This window comes from Propithecus coquereli, unplaced genomic scaffold (genome assembly GCF_000956105.1).
Source record: "Propithecus coquereli isolate 6110/MARCELLA unplaced genomic scaffold, Pcoq_1.0 Scaffold56, whole genome shotgun sequence".
Taxonomy (NCBI): domain Eukaryota; kingdom Metazoa; phylum Chordata; class Mammalia; order Primates; family Indriidae; genus Propithecus; species Propithecus coquereli.
Genome location: NW_012151507.1, coordinates 1,326,865 through 1,343,279, shown reverse-complemented (window position 1 = coordinate 1,343,279; position 16,415 = coordinate 1,326,865). Strand labels below are relative to the sequence as shown.

Below are 16,415 nucleotides of genomic sequence, written 5' to 3'. Positions count from 1 at the left end.
CACCTTGTGGTAGCCACACTCATCCACTCACATGGCCCTGACTGCTAAGTACTCCAAGGCTTCTGTGCCTTTGCATTGCTCTCCCCTCTGTTTTCTACTAAACCTGTAGCATCAAACTTCTTCCTCTGAGACTAAATTTAAGGTTGAGGATATAGATGGAAATTCAGCGTCGTGTTAAGGTGAATATGGTGGAATAAAGGAGCTTATGGTGCAGTTGTCTCTATCCAGCAGGGTAGAAAATCACCACCTACAGGTGGTAATGAGGGAAATTTTACGAAAGATTCCTCTTTGCTTCCTAAACATCCCCTGTCTCCTGGGTGAATGAATGAAGCTGAGCTGCCCATCTCCCTCTGTGAACCGTGTTTCAGTCTATGTCTGTGAAACATCTGTTGTGTCTCACTCCATGTGCAGTAACTGACGGCAGCAGACCGTGTGGCCAGGGTGGTCACATCTGGAGGAGAAATGAGACAGATGGTTGTCTGAAAGAAGAATAGGGTCAAAGCTAAAAATAATTTTTTTAGTCAACAAGAAACATAAGCTTGCTTTTTAAGAAAAGATCAATTTTACTTTTCTGGATGATCATGATGAAAAAACAGAAAAGGCTTTCCCCGGCTAAATTAGTTTTAAGGATGGTAACATCACTAAATAGATAATGACTGCTATGATCATTATTTTTAGACTAAATAATTCCATTATAATATTATATTAGCCAATGAATTAAGGGAAGGAGATATGTAAATATAAATACCTTAGATAGAACAATACTATTCCTACATTTTATACATTCATTTGTTTACTCATTCAACAAAACATTTATTCAGTGTCTGTTATGAGCATTTTAAAAAACAATCGGTGTCTCCCCTATTTAACACCCTTCAGTGTCTTCTAAGGCAATGAAAAAAACTGAAGCTAAGGAGAGGTGCTAGTTACACAATATTGTGAATGTACTAAATGCCACTTAATTATATGTTTTCAAATGGTTAGTTGTATGTTATGTGAACTTCGCTTCAATTAAAAAAAAACTAAATACATTACATAATCCTAGAATGGATTCTATCTTGGAAGAAAAAACAATGTTAAAGGACATTATTGGGTCAATTGACAAAACTGGAATGTGGACAATAAACTATTGTATCAATGTTAAACTTTCTGAAGGTGATAAGTACACTCTAGTCTGGTTATGTCAGAGAATGTTGTTATTTTTAGGAAATACGGAGTAAAGTATTTGGGGGTAGAGGGTGTGATGTATACAATTTATGTTCAAATGCTTCAGAAAAAATATATACATGTAGAGACAACAAAAGATACAGCAAATGGCGGGCAGATTGTTTGAGCTCAGGAGTTCGAAACCAGCCTGAGCAAGAGCGAGACCCTGTCTCTATTGAAAATAGAAAGAAATTAATCGGACTACTAAAAATATATAGAAAAAATAAGCCGGGCATGGTGGCGCATGCCTGTAGTCCCAGCTACTTGGGAGGCTGAGGCAGAAGGATCGCTTGAGCCCAGGAGATTGAGGTTGCTGTGAGCTAGGCTGATGCCACGGCACTCTAGCCCAGGCAACAGAGTGAGACTCTGTCTCAAAAAAAAAAAAAAAGTATATGATATAGCAAATGGGGCAAAAGGTTAACAACAGGAGAAATTTGAGTAGAGTACACAGTGCCTGTCACTCTTTCATTTCTTTCACACAACTGAATCACGTTATGAGATTATCCTATTAGCTTATTTAGCTGTTGTTTATTGTCTGTCTCCCATTGTTTCGATGCCAGCTCCCCCGAGGCAGGGAGTCTTGTACTCTCCTGGATCCCCAATTCTAGAATGATCCCTACTCCCTAGGGGCACTCGGTTAAGACTGGTTGAGTGACGGAAAGATGTGGCAGTGCTAGGTCCTGGAGAGGGAAATCAAAAAGCGTAAAAGAGCATGGACCACTTCATACCCTCCCACCCCCAACGCACACACACTCACACACTCACACCTGGCCCCTTTCTTGGAATGCTCGCCTCCCTCGGCTTCCCTGCTCCCACATGCTTCCTGTTCCCCTCCCTGACTTCTCTGGCCAGTCTTCTGCTGCTCTTCCCTCAGTCTACTCCTGCTATGAGGGCATTCTTGGAATTCTATCCTTAAGCCTCTCTGTTTGTTAGTTCAGTACTCTCTCCCCAGTTGTTTTCGTTTATTCATGTATTCCCCAGCCCTCATGTGCATGTGTGCACACGTGTGTGTGTGTGTGTGTGTGTGTGTGTGTGTGATCTCCAACCCTAACCTCATTCTTAATTCCAGACCCATAGACCCTCAAACTGAACGCAGCTAAAACTTCACGCATCATCCTCCCTTCCCAACTGTACTTCCTCCTGTACTTCCTAGCTTGATCAATGGCTTCACTCATGTCTCTCTCACTTCCATCACTATCTTGCTTAGGCCCCATTTCTTCAATATTTTTGATATTTGCTTTCTCCTTGCTGCATCACTTGCCTGGCTCCATCCATCCTCACTTCTTGGTATTCCACTGTTACAGCTTTCTCACACGGCCTTCCCTATTCTATTTTCTGGCCTCCCCTAGAGGCTGCTTCTAGTGTTACCTTCCTAAAAAAAGTTGGCTGGATTACTGCTATTTTCTCTTCAGAAACCTGTGGTCTTTATTGTCTATAAAGTCCTATCTTCACAGTATGCTGTTAAATGCTTTCCGCGCTCTGCTACCAGATGGGGTCCCTGGATACATCTCCCACAGTGACACTTCCACAGGCCAGGCACCTTGTGGTAGCCACACTCATCCACTCACATGGCCCTGACTGCTAAGTACTCCAAGGCTTCTGTGCCTTTGCATTGCTCTCCCCTCTGTTTTCCCCTTGAAATATAATATCCCTTTGTCCTTCAAGGATCAATCAAAATACTTCCTTCCCTATGAAGCCTTTCTGAATCCACCAAGTCTGAATTAATTGTTCTTCTCTGTTCCCACAACATGTTACTCTTTAAGTCATTTTCCCTGGTATTATGGTTAATTTCTTATGTATCTGTCACCACAGATTTTATGCCCCTGGAGGGCTGGAAGCACACATCATTCACATTTATAGCCTTCATCCGGCACGATGCACAAAAAGTCCATAATAAATGCATCCTGTATTGATATGAACTCTCTGATGCTTCCTGTTTGTGCCCAACCCCATGGCACTCACTTACTGCCTGTCAGTCCTGCTTTTTGTATATGTGACTTATGTCTCCAGGAAATGATAACTTGGTTATGTTCACCTTTATATCTCCACCTCATCTATCACCGTGTCTTGCAGCTACCAAATGCTACATGAGTGAGTGAAGGGATAGATAAATAATACATTTTAAAGTACCAGGAGACCAAATTACTGGGTAAATTTACTATTCAAACCTCACCATTTTACATATCTCTTTCGATAGTAGCCGTGTCCTAATTAGTCCCCCACAGAACGTGTTTGTACCTGAGTGTAGGTATGTGGATGTGCATAAAACTGTATGTTACTATGTGCTGTAAGATAGACACATCCTGATGATCTGTGAATCAAGTTATTTGTCAAACCTTATATCCTATGGAAGACGTCAATAGTTAGTGCCAATCCTTTGTGTTGGGCAGGGTTGGGGTGGAGGGAGACAAAACATTTTTGAGTACATCTAGACTTTCATATATCAGTTTTACTTAAAACAAGGTATCCCAGAATATTTGGTGAGCCAACACACGTTTCTGGCCACCATTTCTCACATGAGATCCATCTCAAAGATGATTGGAAAATTGAACCTTATAAGATAGGATAAGGACTCAACTTTTCTTCCCTTATTCTCCTACAGAGAATTTCACTAAGCCAACAGAGGAATTAAAAACATTTACTTTCCCTAATGAGGAGGGAATTAAAGCAGTCTGTAATCTTGTAAGTGGTGTCAGACTGAAAAACCTGTCACCCCCAGCATCATTAAAAGGTAAGAAAATTTGACCTGGTATTTATTTTCCAGTACCCAGACTCCACTTTTGCTTTCTCTAGGATGACTATCTAAAAAAGGAAAAAGAAAAATGGTAACATAGATTGGTTGTTTGTTTTGTATTGCCTGCGGCAGTAGTAAGGTTCCATGGTAGGCTTGGCTTTTCCTCTAATTAGAAGCCACCTTCCCCCTGTGGATATTCTGGGGTCTGATTTGAACAAAGGTTTATTCTACTGCATGCAAGAATGAGGTATAGTACATTTTGAATTAAACAGAAACCAAATAATGAGGGAGAAAAAGCTAATACTGAGACATTTTCTGCCATCTACTTTTATGAGAAATGACAGACCAAGGGAGTTTATGTCAAAGATGTATTAGTCTTGTAAAGAAAAATGACTTTCAAGGAATGTTCTAGTATGCATTCAGCTCCAATCCATGCCATCCACAAGTAACTTTAAATGCCTAGAAGGATGACCTCAGGATACCTGAAGGTTCTCAGTCTCCAAAAGAGCTTCATTTATGTTTCATTCACTGTGTCTACTAAAGTAAGGGGTAGACTAGCTTAGCTTCTACTGAGTTCTGTGGGCAAGTCGAGAAGTTCAGATTTTGTCCCTAATGGAAGGACAACCTGGGCAAAATGTCCAAGAAGCCACATGAGCTATGATATTCAAGCTTAGATGAGAAGTTGGGATAGGAGCTATGAACTCTCTGAAACTTAGTCATGGCATACAGATGATAATGTACATCATGAGAATGAGTGAACCTCTGGGGTAGATAGAGAGAAACTTTATTGATAGGAATTTCCAGGAGAAAGGGGAACCAGGGAAGAAGATAGAAGAAGACCAGCTGGGGAAGTCAACAAAGGACTCCTACATGGTAGGCCCTGCTCCTCAGACTACTGTGGCCCACAGTGACCTCTACTCGCCTCATACACCTTTGTCACACTTTAACACAAAATCAGAATACCATGAAATCAATCCTCTTTTTGTCTGATCATGTGCCATGTGTCTTTTTAGACCATAACATCTCCATCTTTTGTACTCTCAGCACAAGTGCTATCTATGAATTGGGTATTAAACAAATACTTCTTTTGACTTAGCTCAGCTAGGTTTCTGAGAACAAGAACTGTAGAGCAGGATGGCTGTCCAGTCTGCCTCGGGAATGTATTTGATAAAGACAGATAACTAGTTTCCTACTGTGTGGCTTTCTACCTGCAGAAATCTCTCTGGTCCAGCTGGATAGCATGAGCCTTTCCCACCAAATGTTGGTGAGATGTGCAGCCATCATTGGCCTGACCTTCACTACCGAGTTGTTATTTGAGATTCTCCCTTGTTGGAACATGAAGATGATGATCCACGCCCTGGCACGCCTAGTGGAATCTAACGTTTTCGATTGTTTCCGGAGTGGCAAGGATCTTCGAATGGCGCTGAAACAGAACGTGGCCTCATTTAAGGTGCATTATCGCTCCTTGTCTCTGAAGCCCAGTGAAGGGACGGGTGAGTAGCACCTGGAAGTGACTCATATTTCCTCCTAAAGGCACATCTAGATAAAAGAATTGATCTATGTTAGGTAGCAGGAACTGATCTGTCACTCACTGCCTGGCCGAAAAACCCTTTCTCTTCTCTCTAGCTCAGGGCGAAACTGAAGAGCTTCATGAACTGGAAAGCGAGGTGATCGAGTGCCACATCATTCGATTCTGTAAGCCTGTGATGCAGAAAACAGCCTCTGAGCTGTGGCTCAAAGACCAGAAGAAAGCCATGCACTTGAAATGTGCCCGCTTTTTAGAAGAAAATGCCCACAAATGTGACTACTGCAGAAACGGGGACTTCATTCCCTATCACCACTTCATGGTGAACATTCGGCTCAACACGTTGGACATGGATACCATTAGGAAGATGGCTAAGTCCTGTGGATTTAAAGGTAAACTTACTTCATTTTTAATCAATCCTAACTATTCTTGGGAAATCTGGAGACTGAGATCTAGAAGGAGTGGATCTGGACCTTAGTGGTTTCAAGTCCCCTGAGGGCTTGGGCATAAGGAATGATGAGACTTCAGCAGTGAAGGACACTGGGGAAGGGGGAGTTGGGAGTGCAGCTAAGTCTAGCAGAACCGTTATCACCATGAGACTCCCAGGGAGGGTTTGGGGATGGGGTTCTGACAAAACGGGGTACAACCAGAGCTCAAATTAAAATGTCCCACTTAATTCACACCAAGGGATGGAATCCAAGGGACCTGGGGGACGCAGTCTGACATGATGAAGTGGGAGCAAAAGCAAAATCCACCAGGGAGTGGTGTTTTTGGCAGGCAAGAACGTTATTGCTTTGTTGGTCCAGTTTGAAATAGGCTCTAATTGAAAAAAAGTATGTTATTTTCTGAGTCTTGATCCATTTCAAGGATTTACAGCCCTCCTGGGCCCTCTCCTTCAGCTTCCTCCTCCTACTTCATCAGTGACCACTCTTCTCACTCCCCTATCTTCCAGAAGTGTGTTGAAATTTCAATCAACATTTCATTTCCTCACTCAATGAATATTTATTGCGTCCCGACTATATACCAGGCACTGCTCACTGCTCTAGGCCCCTGAGATAAATCAGTGAACAAAACAGCATTCTACTGGGGAAAAGTAGACAGCAGAGAAAAAATATATAATAAAGCAGTATCGTTTGTTATAAGTGGTACATCCCCTGGAGAAAAACAGAAAAGAATGTTGGGTAGGGCAAGGATGATTAGGAGTGCAAAACTACTAGAGTGGGCCTCGTTGAGAAGTAAGATTCACATAGGGACAGAGCAAGTGCGGGGTTTTGTTCTGCGGGTGGCTGGGGAGGAGTATCCTAGGCAGAGGGGATAGCTAGTGCAGGAATGTGACCCCTTCCATCCTAGGCATTGTGGGTTTATGCTTTGAAAAATCATCTTTACATCAGTCCTTGAAGTATAAGAAAAAAATAAAATAAAATCATCGTATTCTCATTTAATGGGGTAAAATGTCCTGGTCCTGGGGAGACAGGAGATGAACACAAGAGGTCAGTCTGACACCTTGAACCTAAAGTCTCATTTCTAGGTCTTTGGAACTATGGGGTGAGCAGGTGATATCTTTGCTTTTCTCTTTTCTTCTGAGAACCTACAAGCATTTTGTATTTTTTTTTTATTTTTACAGATCCTCCTTGTAGTAGAGAACTCTTAAGATAATATATGCTTTGTAAATGGAGAAAATTGAGAACCAAAAATAATATCGTTCCCTCAAGGGGTAAAGGATATGACAAGAAACATACCTGTATACCCTGACTTTATTTCATTTATCTATCCAATCTCTACATCTCATTCTATCACCATTACAATTTTAAACATAAAAAATATGCAGGATATTAGAGGAGGAACAGTATTTTGTTTTTAGTAACTGATTTCTTCTCAAACAAACGTGCATTAATGCAACAAACATTTATAAGCATCCATCATGCCAGGTAGTGATCTAGATACTGGGACTATATTGGTGAAAATGATAGACATGTGGAAGCTGACAGACAATAGACAAATTAATTAATAAAACCTCAAGAGGCCTTCTAGACCTTGTAGGCCTAGAATTTCATTGTACGTGAATTCGAACACATTGGAGAGGTATTGATTAGAATTAGTATTGGCTGCATATAACAAGAACCCAACTAGAGTGGCTTAACTTTATTTATTATTAAATTTATTAAATTTATTTCTCTCTCATGTCAAATGCTTGCCTCATCACTAGGACTAGCATGGAGGCTTCATTATCATCAGGGGTCTTGGTTCGAAACAGCTACTGGAGGTCCAACCATTATGTTCACATTTATTGCCAGAGGAAGGAAAAAGAAGCCAAAAAATTAAAGGGAGGTTCCCTCCCTTTTAAGGAATTTTCTGGGAGTATTACCCAATATTTCCTCTTACATCCCATTGGCCAGAACTTAGTCAAATGACCATAGCTAGTTGTAAGGCAGGCTGGAGAATGTAGCTGTCCTGGATAAAATTGAGTTCTATTACTAAGGAGAAAAAGGACAATGGTGATTGGGATGGGAAACCAGCAGTTTCTGCCACAGAGACATGAATAATGTTTCTAAAAACTTAACTGTGTCTTATCTAGATAAACAGATTGAAAGGAAAAGAACAGCAGGGAGATCAGTATTTTACAGTTGTCCAGATAAACTTTTGGTAAACTAGGGTGGTGCTATAGGGAAGATGGACAGAAGAAGATGGATTCAGATAATTTTTGGGCACACTCAAAGTTGGGAACTTTCTGGTGGATTGAATAGGGATGGGGTGAGAGAAAGAACAGAATCAAAGCTGTGTCCCATGACTTTGGCTTGAGAAAATGGATATATGGCAGTAATGTTTACTAAGATAGGAAAGATGTAAGTGGGTATAGGTTTATGGAGAAGAGATTAAAGGGTTCTTTTTGAACCATGTTCATTTTGAAATGCCTGTTATGAATCCAAGTGGCAGTTGCCAAGGAGGTATTTGGATATACGGGTCTGTAGTTAAAGTAGATGTCAGGGCGTAGAGGTATAAAATTGAAAGTCATTGGCATATAGATGGAATTTAAAGTCATGGGCAGATGAAATTACCTAGGGAGAAACCGTGGATGGAGAAGGGAGCCCAGGGCCACACTGAGGCTTACCCACATTTAGAATGTTGGTAGGGGAACAGGAGCCAACTAAGTGGGCAGCCGGTGAGGAAAGGAGCCAAGGGAATGTGTGTTACAAGAGCCAGGGAAAAGAGAGAGTGGTCACTTGTATTTAATGCTGCTAGAGGTGTAATAAAACGTAGACAAAGATTTACCCTTTGGATTTGGCTAGATGGTGGCCACTGGTTACCTTGACAGGGGCAGTCTTGGAGGAGTAGGGGAACAGAGGAATAGTTGCATATATTCAGCTTTTAGTCACTAAGGATACAATAAATTGTAGTCTAGGAGAACAGGTGGACAAATTGATCCCTATATGGTGTGATAAGGACTGCGCTAGAGGTCTGCACAGAGTTGATGGGTACACATGAGTTGGGGCACTTATTCTATGGGGCAACAGCACAGAAGGCTTTCAGAAGAGGGTGATAACTTCTTAGGTGTTCAAACTACATTTCTATAAATTAAAAGATCTATGGAGTAATGCATTATCCTTGGGGCCAGAAGACCGAGGGTCTAGTCCTACCTCCACCACTAACGGATACGTGATCTGAGACAAGTTCCTCCCCTCTCCAGGATTCTTTCTTCTTCCTTTTTTTTTGAGACAGAGTCTCACTCTTTTGCCCGGGCTACAGCAAGTGCTGTGGCATCAGCCTAGCTCACAGCAACCTCAAACTCCTGGGCTCAAGCGATCCTCCTGCCTCAGCCTCCCGAGTAGCTGGGACTACAGGCATGTGCCACCATGCCTGGCTAATTTTTTCTATATGTATATTTTTAGTTGTCCAGATAATTTCTTTCTATTTTTAGTAGAGATGGGGTCTCGCTCTTGCTCAGGCTGGTGGGGCGATCCAGAGTGCTAGGATTACAGGCGTGAGCCACTGCGCCCAGCCTCATATATCACTTCTGATCTAATTTCATTGTGAGAACTAATGACCTGACTTCACCTAAGATACAACGGGGACTGGGAAGTACAGCTCCTGGCTGGGCAGCAACAAGTACATATCGTGAAAAGGGAACAAGAGTCTTTGGTAGATACCAGATGTCTTCATTATAGAGAACATTTCAATGACCCATACAATTAATTAGTTTATTTATTTTCTAGCTGAAGAAGAGATTGCCATTTCCAAAACAGAGTTTCCTAAGAAATCTGAGTTATTTCTGGAAAATATCAGGTATGGACATACATAATCGTTTAGAAAGTAGAGCACAAACAATTGTCATTGAATTCAAAACACTGTTAGGATCATTTGCCTGGTCAGCAGTTTTGGCCTCTTAGGTACAAGTGGGAAAAATTTGGGGGGTGTGCATGGTGAGTTTGGACAGAAGTATCCATATTAGGTTTTAGTACCTTGCTCTTTTATTAGTTTTTAAAGATATTTTCATATCAAAAGCTATACTATATCTACAAGTTATTACTTCTATTTATTTCTGCATTTGGACAGTCCAGAACAAATAAGAGAAAAGATCTTGAATTTCTTTGACATTATGATAACAAAAATGAGGACATCTGAGGATGACATCATCCCTCTGGAATCTTGCCAGTGTGAGGAAATCCTAGAGATTGTCATTTTGCCTCTGGCCTACCATTTTCTGGCTTTGGGAGAAAACAACAAAGCCTTATATTACTTCTTAGAAATTGCATCTGCTTATCTCATCTTGGGTGATAACTATATGGTAAGCTGCTGCTACTCAGACCTCCTCCACCCCAGAGAGACCCATAGACCGCAGAGCAAGAAGGGAAGCTCCGGTGTGCCTTTTCAACCCTTCATGTTCTTAATTCCTGCCACCTCCCTTTTCACTTGAAAATCAATTACCCAGAAGGGAAATGACCTCAGATTGAGAAAACAGAGGTGGAACAAATTGTAATTGGCATTATACATTATTTAAAATATTGCCACCTTTAGAAACTTGCCATGAATAATCTGCCAGTATGGGAAGTAAGGGGTCACATCTCATTCCCAAATCAAGGCAGAGAGGACTTTTAGTATCAGTGCTTCAGTTGTAGTATAGTCTTCCTCAGTAAGGCCCCAGTGGCATTTGCCCTCTGTTGTCCTCTATAAGCATAAAATACCTATCTGTCTTTTGATGGGTGCAATTCTCATTTTAATCTTGTGACCTCAAAGAGGCTCACCCACTTCCATCTTCATGCAACTTGTGCTGGATTATCACACACACCTTTAGACCACCAAAGCACTAGTGAATGTTTCACCAGGATAGTTACAAGATTCCAGGGCAATATGCCCCTAGAAACAAGGGGATTTGATACACACAGTGAAATAAAAAGAATTTATTGCTAAGTAAGTTAGAAAGCACCGAGCTGAATACAGCTAAATAGAATTCTTTACTGTACCTATTTCAGGGCCTTTTATATGCTAAGATACATATATGTCTCCCAGAGGATAGAGGCAGGTAAGGGCCAGGCTAGGCTGAGGCATACTGTGTTTCTCAAACTTATTTGCCCTTAGATCACTTTTCATGGAACAGCTGGCTGAACTAACCTTCCATGAACTCACTTGAGGAAATGTTTTTCCGGGCTGAGCCTCATCTGACTCCAGCCAGCTTCAGGAAAAGTTAAACACACCTGAGTAGCCATGTCTATAGTCCTTCATGCCCACACTGGTGGTCTGGTTCATATTTTACAGCTGCTGTTGATTGCAGCAGCCTCATCAACCCTCATACCTTAGATTTGCATAAAATTTTTAAATTAAACTATTAAAAATGTCGGTAAGCCCAGGTTTTCTAAAGTATTTATGTTAAGAATGAGAATCTCCTACATATTTCATGCACATTTGGGGTGATAGTGGGGATGTGGCCAGTAAGTCCCAGAAAGGGGAGGCTTAGGTAGCCTTGGGGGTCAACTTTCTATAAGCTGTGCATACCCCATTTCATTCCACATGGAGTGCTGAATGATCAGGAAGGCAATGACTGGAAGCAGAGCCCTGGTGCAAGGCCCCAGGATGTGCCATTTGTGCCCCTTCTCCATCAAGGGAAATCAGGTGGGCCTGAGGCTGGCAGCCAACTCATCGTGCCTCCCTCTTTTTGCCCCCCACACATACCCCTTACATCCCATGAGACTGGGACGGATTGCCTCATCTTATGTTACCCTTCGAGTCTGATCTTGCCTTGGTGTTCACATATGCCAAGATTCACCTGTCTAATGACTTCAGGAGGTCGAAGATGAAGTGAGGAGAATTGCTTAGGGGCTTACCTTCATCTGCCACCTCCCAAAGATGGCCCTGGCAAAGGAAATGGGAGTGATTCACAACTCAACCCAAAAGTAGAGACCAGCTTCTCAGAGATGTGGGGATGTTGTCTCAAGGGCGGTGGGTATGTTGTTGGAAATTGGGAGGAATTACCCTGGGGAAAGGTAATTGCGCTGGGGGAAACTTCAGGCAAGGCAACTTACATGATAACATAAGGAAAGGTAGAGATTTCTAGATTCAGTCTCATGATTGAATGATCCGGCAGACAAAGGTCGGCATGAAGGTGGGAGCTTTACCCATCCAGCTCCTGTCTAGAATTGGGAAGCCCATTCTAATCACTGGAGGTGGTAACTGGAGTGGCTCCTGCTTCTCTACCTTCAGTAGGGTCTGGGATATTGGCCCCTCTGTGGTCTTAATCCCTGCCAACTCAATACTTTTCTACTCTTTGGGCTGGCTGCAGGCATACTGTTATTTGAATGAGGGAGAGAGGTTGCTGAAAATTCTCAAGAAAGAAAAATCTTGGAATCAGACATTTGAGTCTGCCACCTTTTATAGCCTCAAAGGTGAGGTAAGAAACCATTAAAGACATGAATTCATCTGTTATTTGTCCTAGGCCTTTCCATCAGAGTCATCCCTATACTTCCTACATCCTGTTCCCATCTCCTGCCACAGATTCCTATCCAAGACTCTAGAACCCTAACCCCCTGGACTCAAACCTACCACCACTTACCAGCAGCAAGATCTTCCCTGTCATGTAGGTTAACATCTTTATATTTTTGCAACAACCTCTAAAGTTGAACGTGAACGGGTAAACATTTCCTCAGAGGTAGATGCTGCGTGACTACGATGCTAAATCCTAGTCGTTCATTCAACCATCCTTCATGCGTGCATTTGCTATTATGCCAGGCACAGGAGGGTTTTGTTTCTGGGCCATAAAGTACTTTTTTTTGATAAGAGTCCCTAAAATACGTATTGTTGGAACCTACTAAGTCCAGAATCATTGCTTTTCCTCTTTTCTTCTCTTCCCCTCCCATCTTCCTCTAGGTCTGTTTCAATATGGGCCAGATGGTGCTTGCCAAGAAAATGCTGCGGAAGGCACTGAAGCTCCTCAACCGAATCTTTCCTCACAGCTTAATCTCCGTGTTTCTCCATACCCATGTTGAGAAAAACAGACACTCTCATTATTTGAGTCAGCAGGCCCAAGAGAACGCCCCTCCAGGGTAAGAGAAGGAGCTGGGGAGAGCTAAGTGTCTCATCTCATTGCCCAGAGGAGAGAGACAGACATGGAACCCAGCAGCCAGCCCCCAAGCCTGAGCCTCTTGGGGGCGCCAAGACTCCTGTTTGGCTCAGACCACTTACTAGTGGGGCAGGTGCTCCCGGGCCAGGGCTGGGTGCCCCCAAGCACTTTACAGGCAGCTTTTGCCAAAGGCAGTTCAGATGACACGAACATAAGAGACCCCTTTGCAAGGTGAGTTCCAGTGCCCCTCCCTACTCGTCTAGCCCATTAACCCCCCTTCCATCTATGTTCTGACTGGAGCCTCATCCACCTGCTCCTGGAGCCTCAGTCACAAGCCCCCTTCCATTCAGTGCTGAGACACTGGGTTTTGTCCCTGCCTCACAGAAGAATAGCAAGCCCCCGGAAGACATCTGCCAAAGGACAAAACTGCCCACCCATCTATGTGTCTTGATAAGGACGTGGATTACATGGGGGTATTATCCATTGGTCAAAATTGTACTGTTAAGATTTGTACAGTTCAGTGTGTATACATTGTACATATAAAAGAACTATAAAGAATAATAACGAGGAGAAAGAAATAGTAAGTGGCAGATGAAATACGAATGTCGACAGTTGTTGAAGCTAGTGCTGTAGAGCACTGGGCTTGCTGCCTGGCACACATAGAAGCTGATGTTGAACTACGGTGCTGGCCTTTGAGGAAAGGAAGGCTTTATTGCAAGGCCAACCAGCAAGGAAACAAGAGGTGCAACTCAAATCTGTCTCCTTGATTTGGGGGTCTGGAGCGAGTTTTAAGGGGTTGGAGGGCAAGGGAAAGTATTAAAAACGTTGGCTTGGCAGGGTCGGACTGGAGGCTTCAAATTTGACTATTGATGCCAAAGTGTGTCGAGGCGGATTTTAGCCCTGATTTTCCCGGCCAGCAGACCCTCGCTTCTGCAAGTTTCCTGCGTTCAGGTTCCGGTCATGTCCTGGTCTTCTTGGTTCCGCGGGGAGGAAATGTTGGTTCCGGGTGTTGTTAGAGGTCAAAGCTTTTTCAGTCGTGCATGCCTGGGATACATGACTTGCAGTTTTGGCTCTGTTATACCTACAAGGTAACTTAATATTCTGTAATCAACAGAGTAGGGCCAGTTTGGGCTGTTCCTGCGGTTGCAATTACACTAGGTGTTGTGTTCCTGTAGCTCATTATACTCTTTGGCTTGCTGCAGGCATGTTTGAATTTTTCCATAATGAAAGCTTTAAAAAAATCCCATCTATCTAGCAATTCATACCAAGGGAGATGCCACCTCGTTGGGGATCTGGAGAGCTCACAGAGGACATCTCTTCCATCTTGGGAGAGATCAGTAGCAATATTCCTATAGGTTCGGCCTAAGATACAAACATCTGTTCTTATGACCAAGTGACTACAACTCTTTTGCAACCCCTCCCAAAACTCCCTTCCTTAGCTTCTGAAAGTGTTTCCTTCAACATGGGGGATTCCGAGGCAGAAAGGAAACGAGCTGAAGCTGAGCTCCTTTTCATGCTGCAGGTGGGCTCCTGGGACTACCTGGCTGCTCCTGGAGGCACAGGAGGAAGGGGCGGGCAGAAGTTCAGCAGAGATCTCTCCGAGAGTAAGAAGGAAGTAGTCTTAGGGGCACGTAGAAGGTTGCCATATGAAATGCAGGATGCCTAGTTAAATCTGAATTTCAGATAAATGATGAATAATTTTTTTAGTATACCTATGCCACAAACTAGGACATGCATTCTAAGAAATGATTGGTTTTTAAACTCAAATTTAACTGAGAATCCTGTATTGTCATTTGCTGAATCAGATAACCCTAGTTTGCAACCACATTTTGTGAAAGGAATAAGAAGTATCTGCACAAGGAGAAAAGGTAGAAAAGTGTTGAAGAGGAAAAAACTGCAGAGCTGTTGGCTTAAAATACCTGCAGGTCAAAAGTTCTCATTTCGAAAATCAGGACAGTAAGAAACAACATCTAATGTCTGGGTGTCTGCGGCCCTCGTGCATGCTCTGTATTAGAAGTGGCTGCACTCTGCTCATGTTTCCTTAGGACTTTTTAACAAAGGTTCATTTGCACAACAGACTCAACGTGGTCAACGTCTCAACTAAAATAGCCGCAATTCGTTAGCACCTCTAAAACCTCTTTCCTCCTTCCTTCTCATCTTTCTTTTAAACCTGCCTCGTGAGAAGTATTTCTAATTACATTTTGTTTTCTTGGTTTCGTGAAATTGCTAATACTGCAGCCATCTTATGGAGGCTCCTGTGTTTTAATCACACGCATAGCGGTGTTTTGCCTACGTTATCGGTTACGTGGCCTGCTGAGACTGGTACTGAAAACCCAAACGGTCTTCGGGGAAGGTCATCCACCCTGCCCTTGAATACTTCCAGCGCTGGATGTTCACCACCTCCCACCACATTCCGTTCCACTGTTGGAATGTAATTGTTTCAAATGCTCGTTTCCCTCGTTGAGCTGAGACCTAGTCCCTAGAAGCAGTGTGCCATGGAGGAAATACCACGCTGGACTGGGCAGGCTGGAGGTGGGCGGGGCTTGAGTCGCGGCACCGCCACGTCCTGGCTGTGTGACTTTGTGTTAATTGCTTAACCTGAGTCTCACCGTCCCCATACGCAAAATGGGGTACATTATTCCCTCCTTTCTTATAGGGTTGTCATCAGAATCAAGTGTGACGAACGATATCAACGTGCTTTTTAAATAGCGTCATTAAACTGGCAATTACCTGACGTGGGACAGGTGATAAATATCTTAATCATCATAAAGTAGGTGTTATGGTCTCCATTCTACGATGGAGAAAACAAGCTTCCTAAAAATTAATGTGCTTGTTACTAACGGAGTCAGGCCTCAAAGTCAAGTCAATACTGAGTCCCAAGCCACACAGTGAGGACACTAGGTACCTGTGCTCCCCTAAAGCCTGGTGGTGATTATGCCTTCCTTCCATGTTCCGTTTGTGTTTACCTTGTCTAATAGGAAGAAGAGGCTAGCACAACTTTACCGGCAAACCACCTGCTTCTCCTTGCTGTGGCAGATCTATAGCTTAAATTATTTTTTTCATTACAAGTACTATGGCCGCCTGGCAGCTATGATGCAAGTGAATACCGCACTGGAAACTCAAAACGATTTCCAGGTAGGGTATTTTGGTAACTGCTCTTTAAATTTCTGAATCTCATTTGGAGAGAAAAGCCTAGTGAAAGCCAATTGGGATTCAACATCATGAGGAAATAATAAAAGCCTTTCTGACCGGAACATGTTCCCGAAGCCAGCAAAACCCCGGGATCTCTTCACGCTCTTAAAAATCATGGAGGATCCTAAGTAGCTTCTATTTATATGAGTTGTATCTATTATCATAAAAGAAACAAAAGTAGAAACTTAAAAATACTTATTTTAAAATAA

The 16,415-nt window shown here is 42.8% G+C and overlaps 1 protein-coding gene across 1 annotated transcript in view; it reads left to right on the top strand.

Annotated features, from left to right (window-relative positions):
* Positions 1-16,415, top strand: part of ADCY10 (adenylate cyclase 10 (soluble)) — a 64,053-nt gene that overhangs the window by 33,294 nt on the left and 14,344 nt on the right. The window contains exons 18-25 of the mRNA XM_012657743.1: positions 3,809-3,937; positions 5,155-5,433; positions 5,567-5,857; positions 9,677-9,746; positions 10,017-10,248; positions 12,238-12,345; positions 12,822-12,997; positions 15,993-16,149. Of these exons, the coding sequence (XP_012513197.1) occupies positions 3,809-3,937; positions 5,155-5,433; positions 5,567-5,857; positions 9,677-9,746; positions 10,017-10,248; positions 12,238-12,345; positions 12,822-12,997; positions 15,993-16,149 (1,442 nt within the window). The remainder of the gene's footprint in view (positions 1-3,808; positions 3,938-5,154; positions 5,434-5,566; positions 5,858-9,676; positions 9,747-10,016; positions 10,249-12,237; positions 12,346-12,821; positions 12,998-15,992; positions 16,150-16,415) is intronic.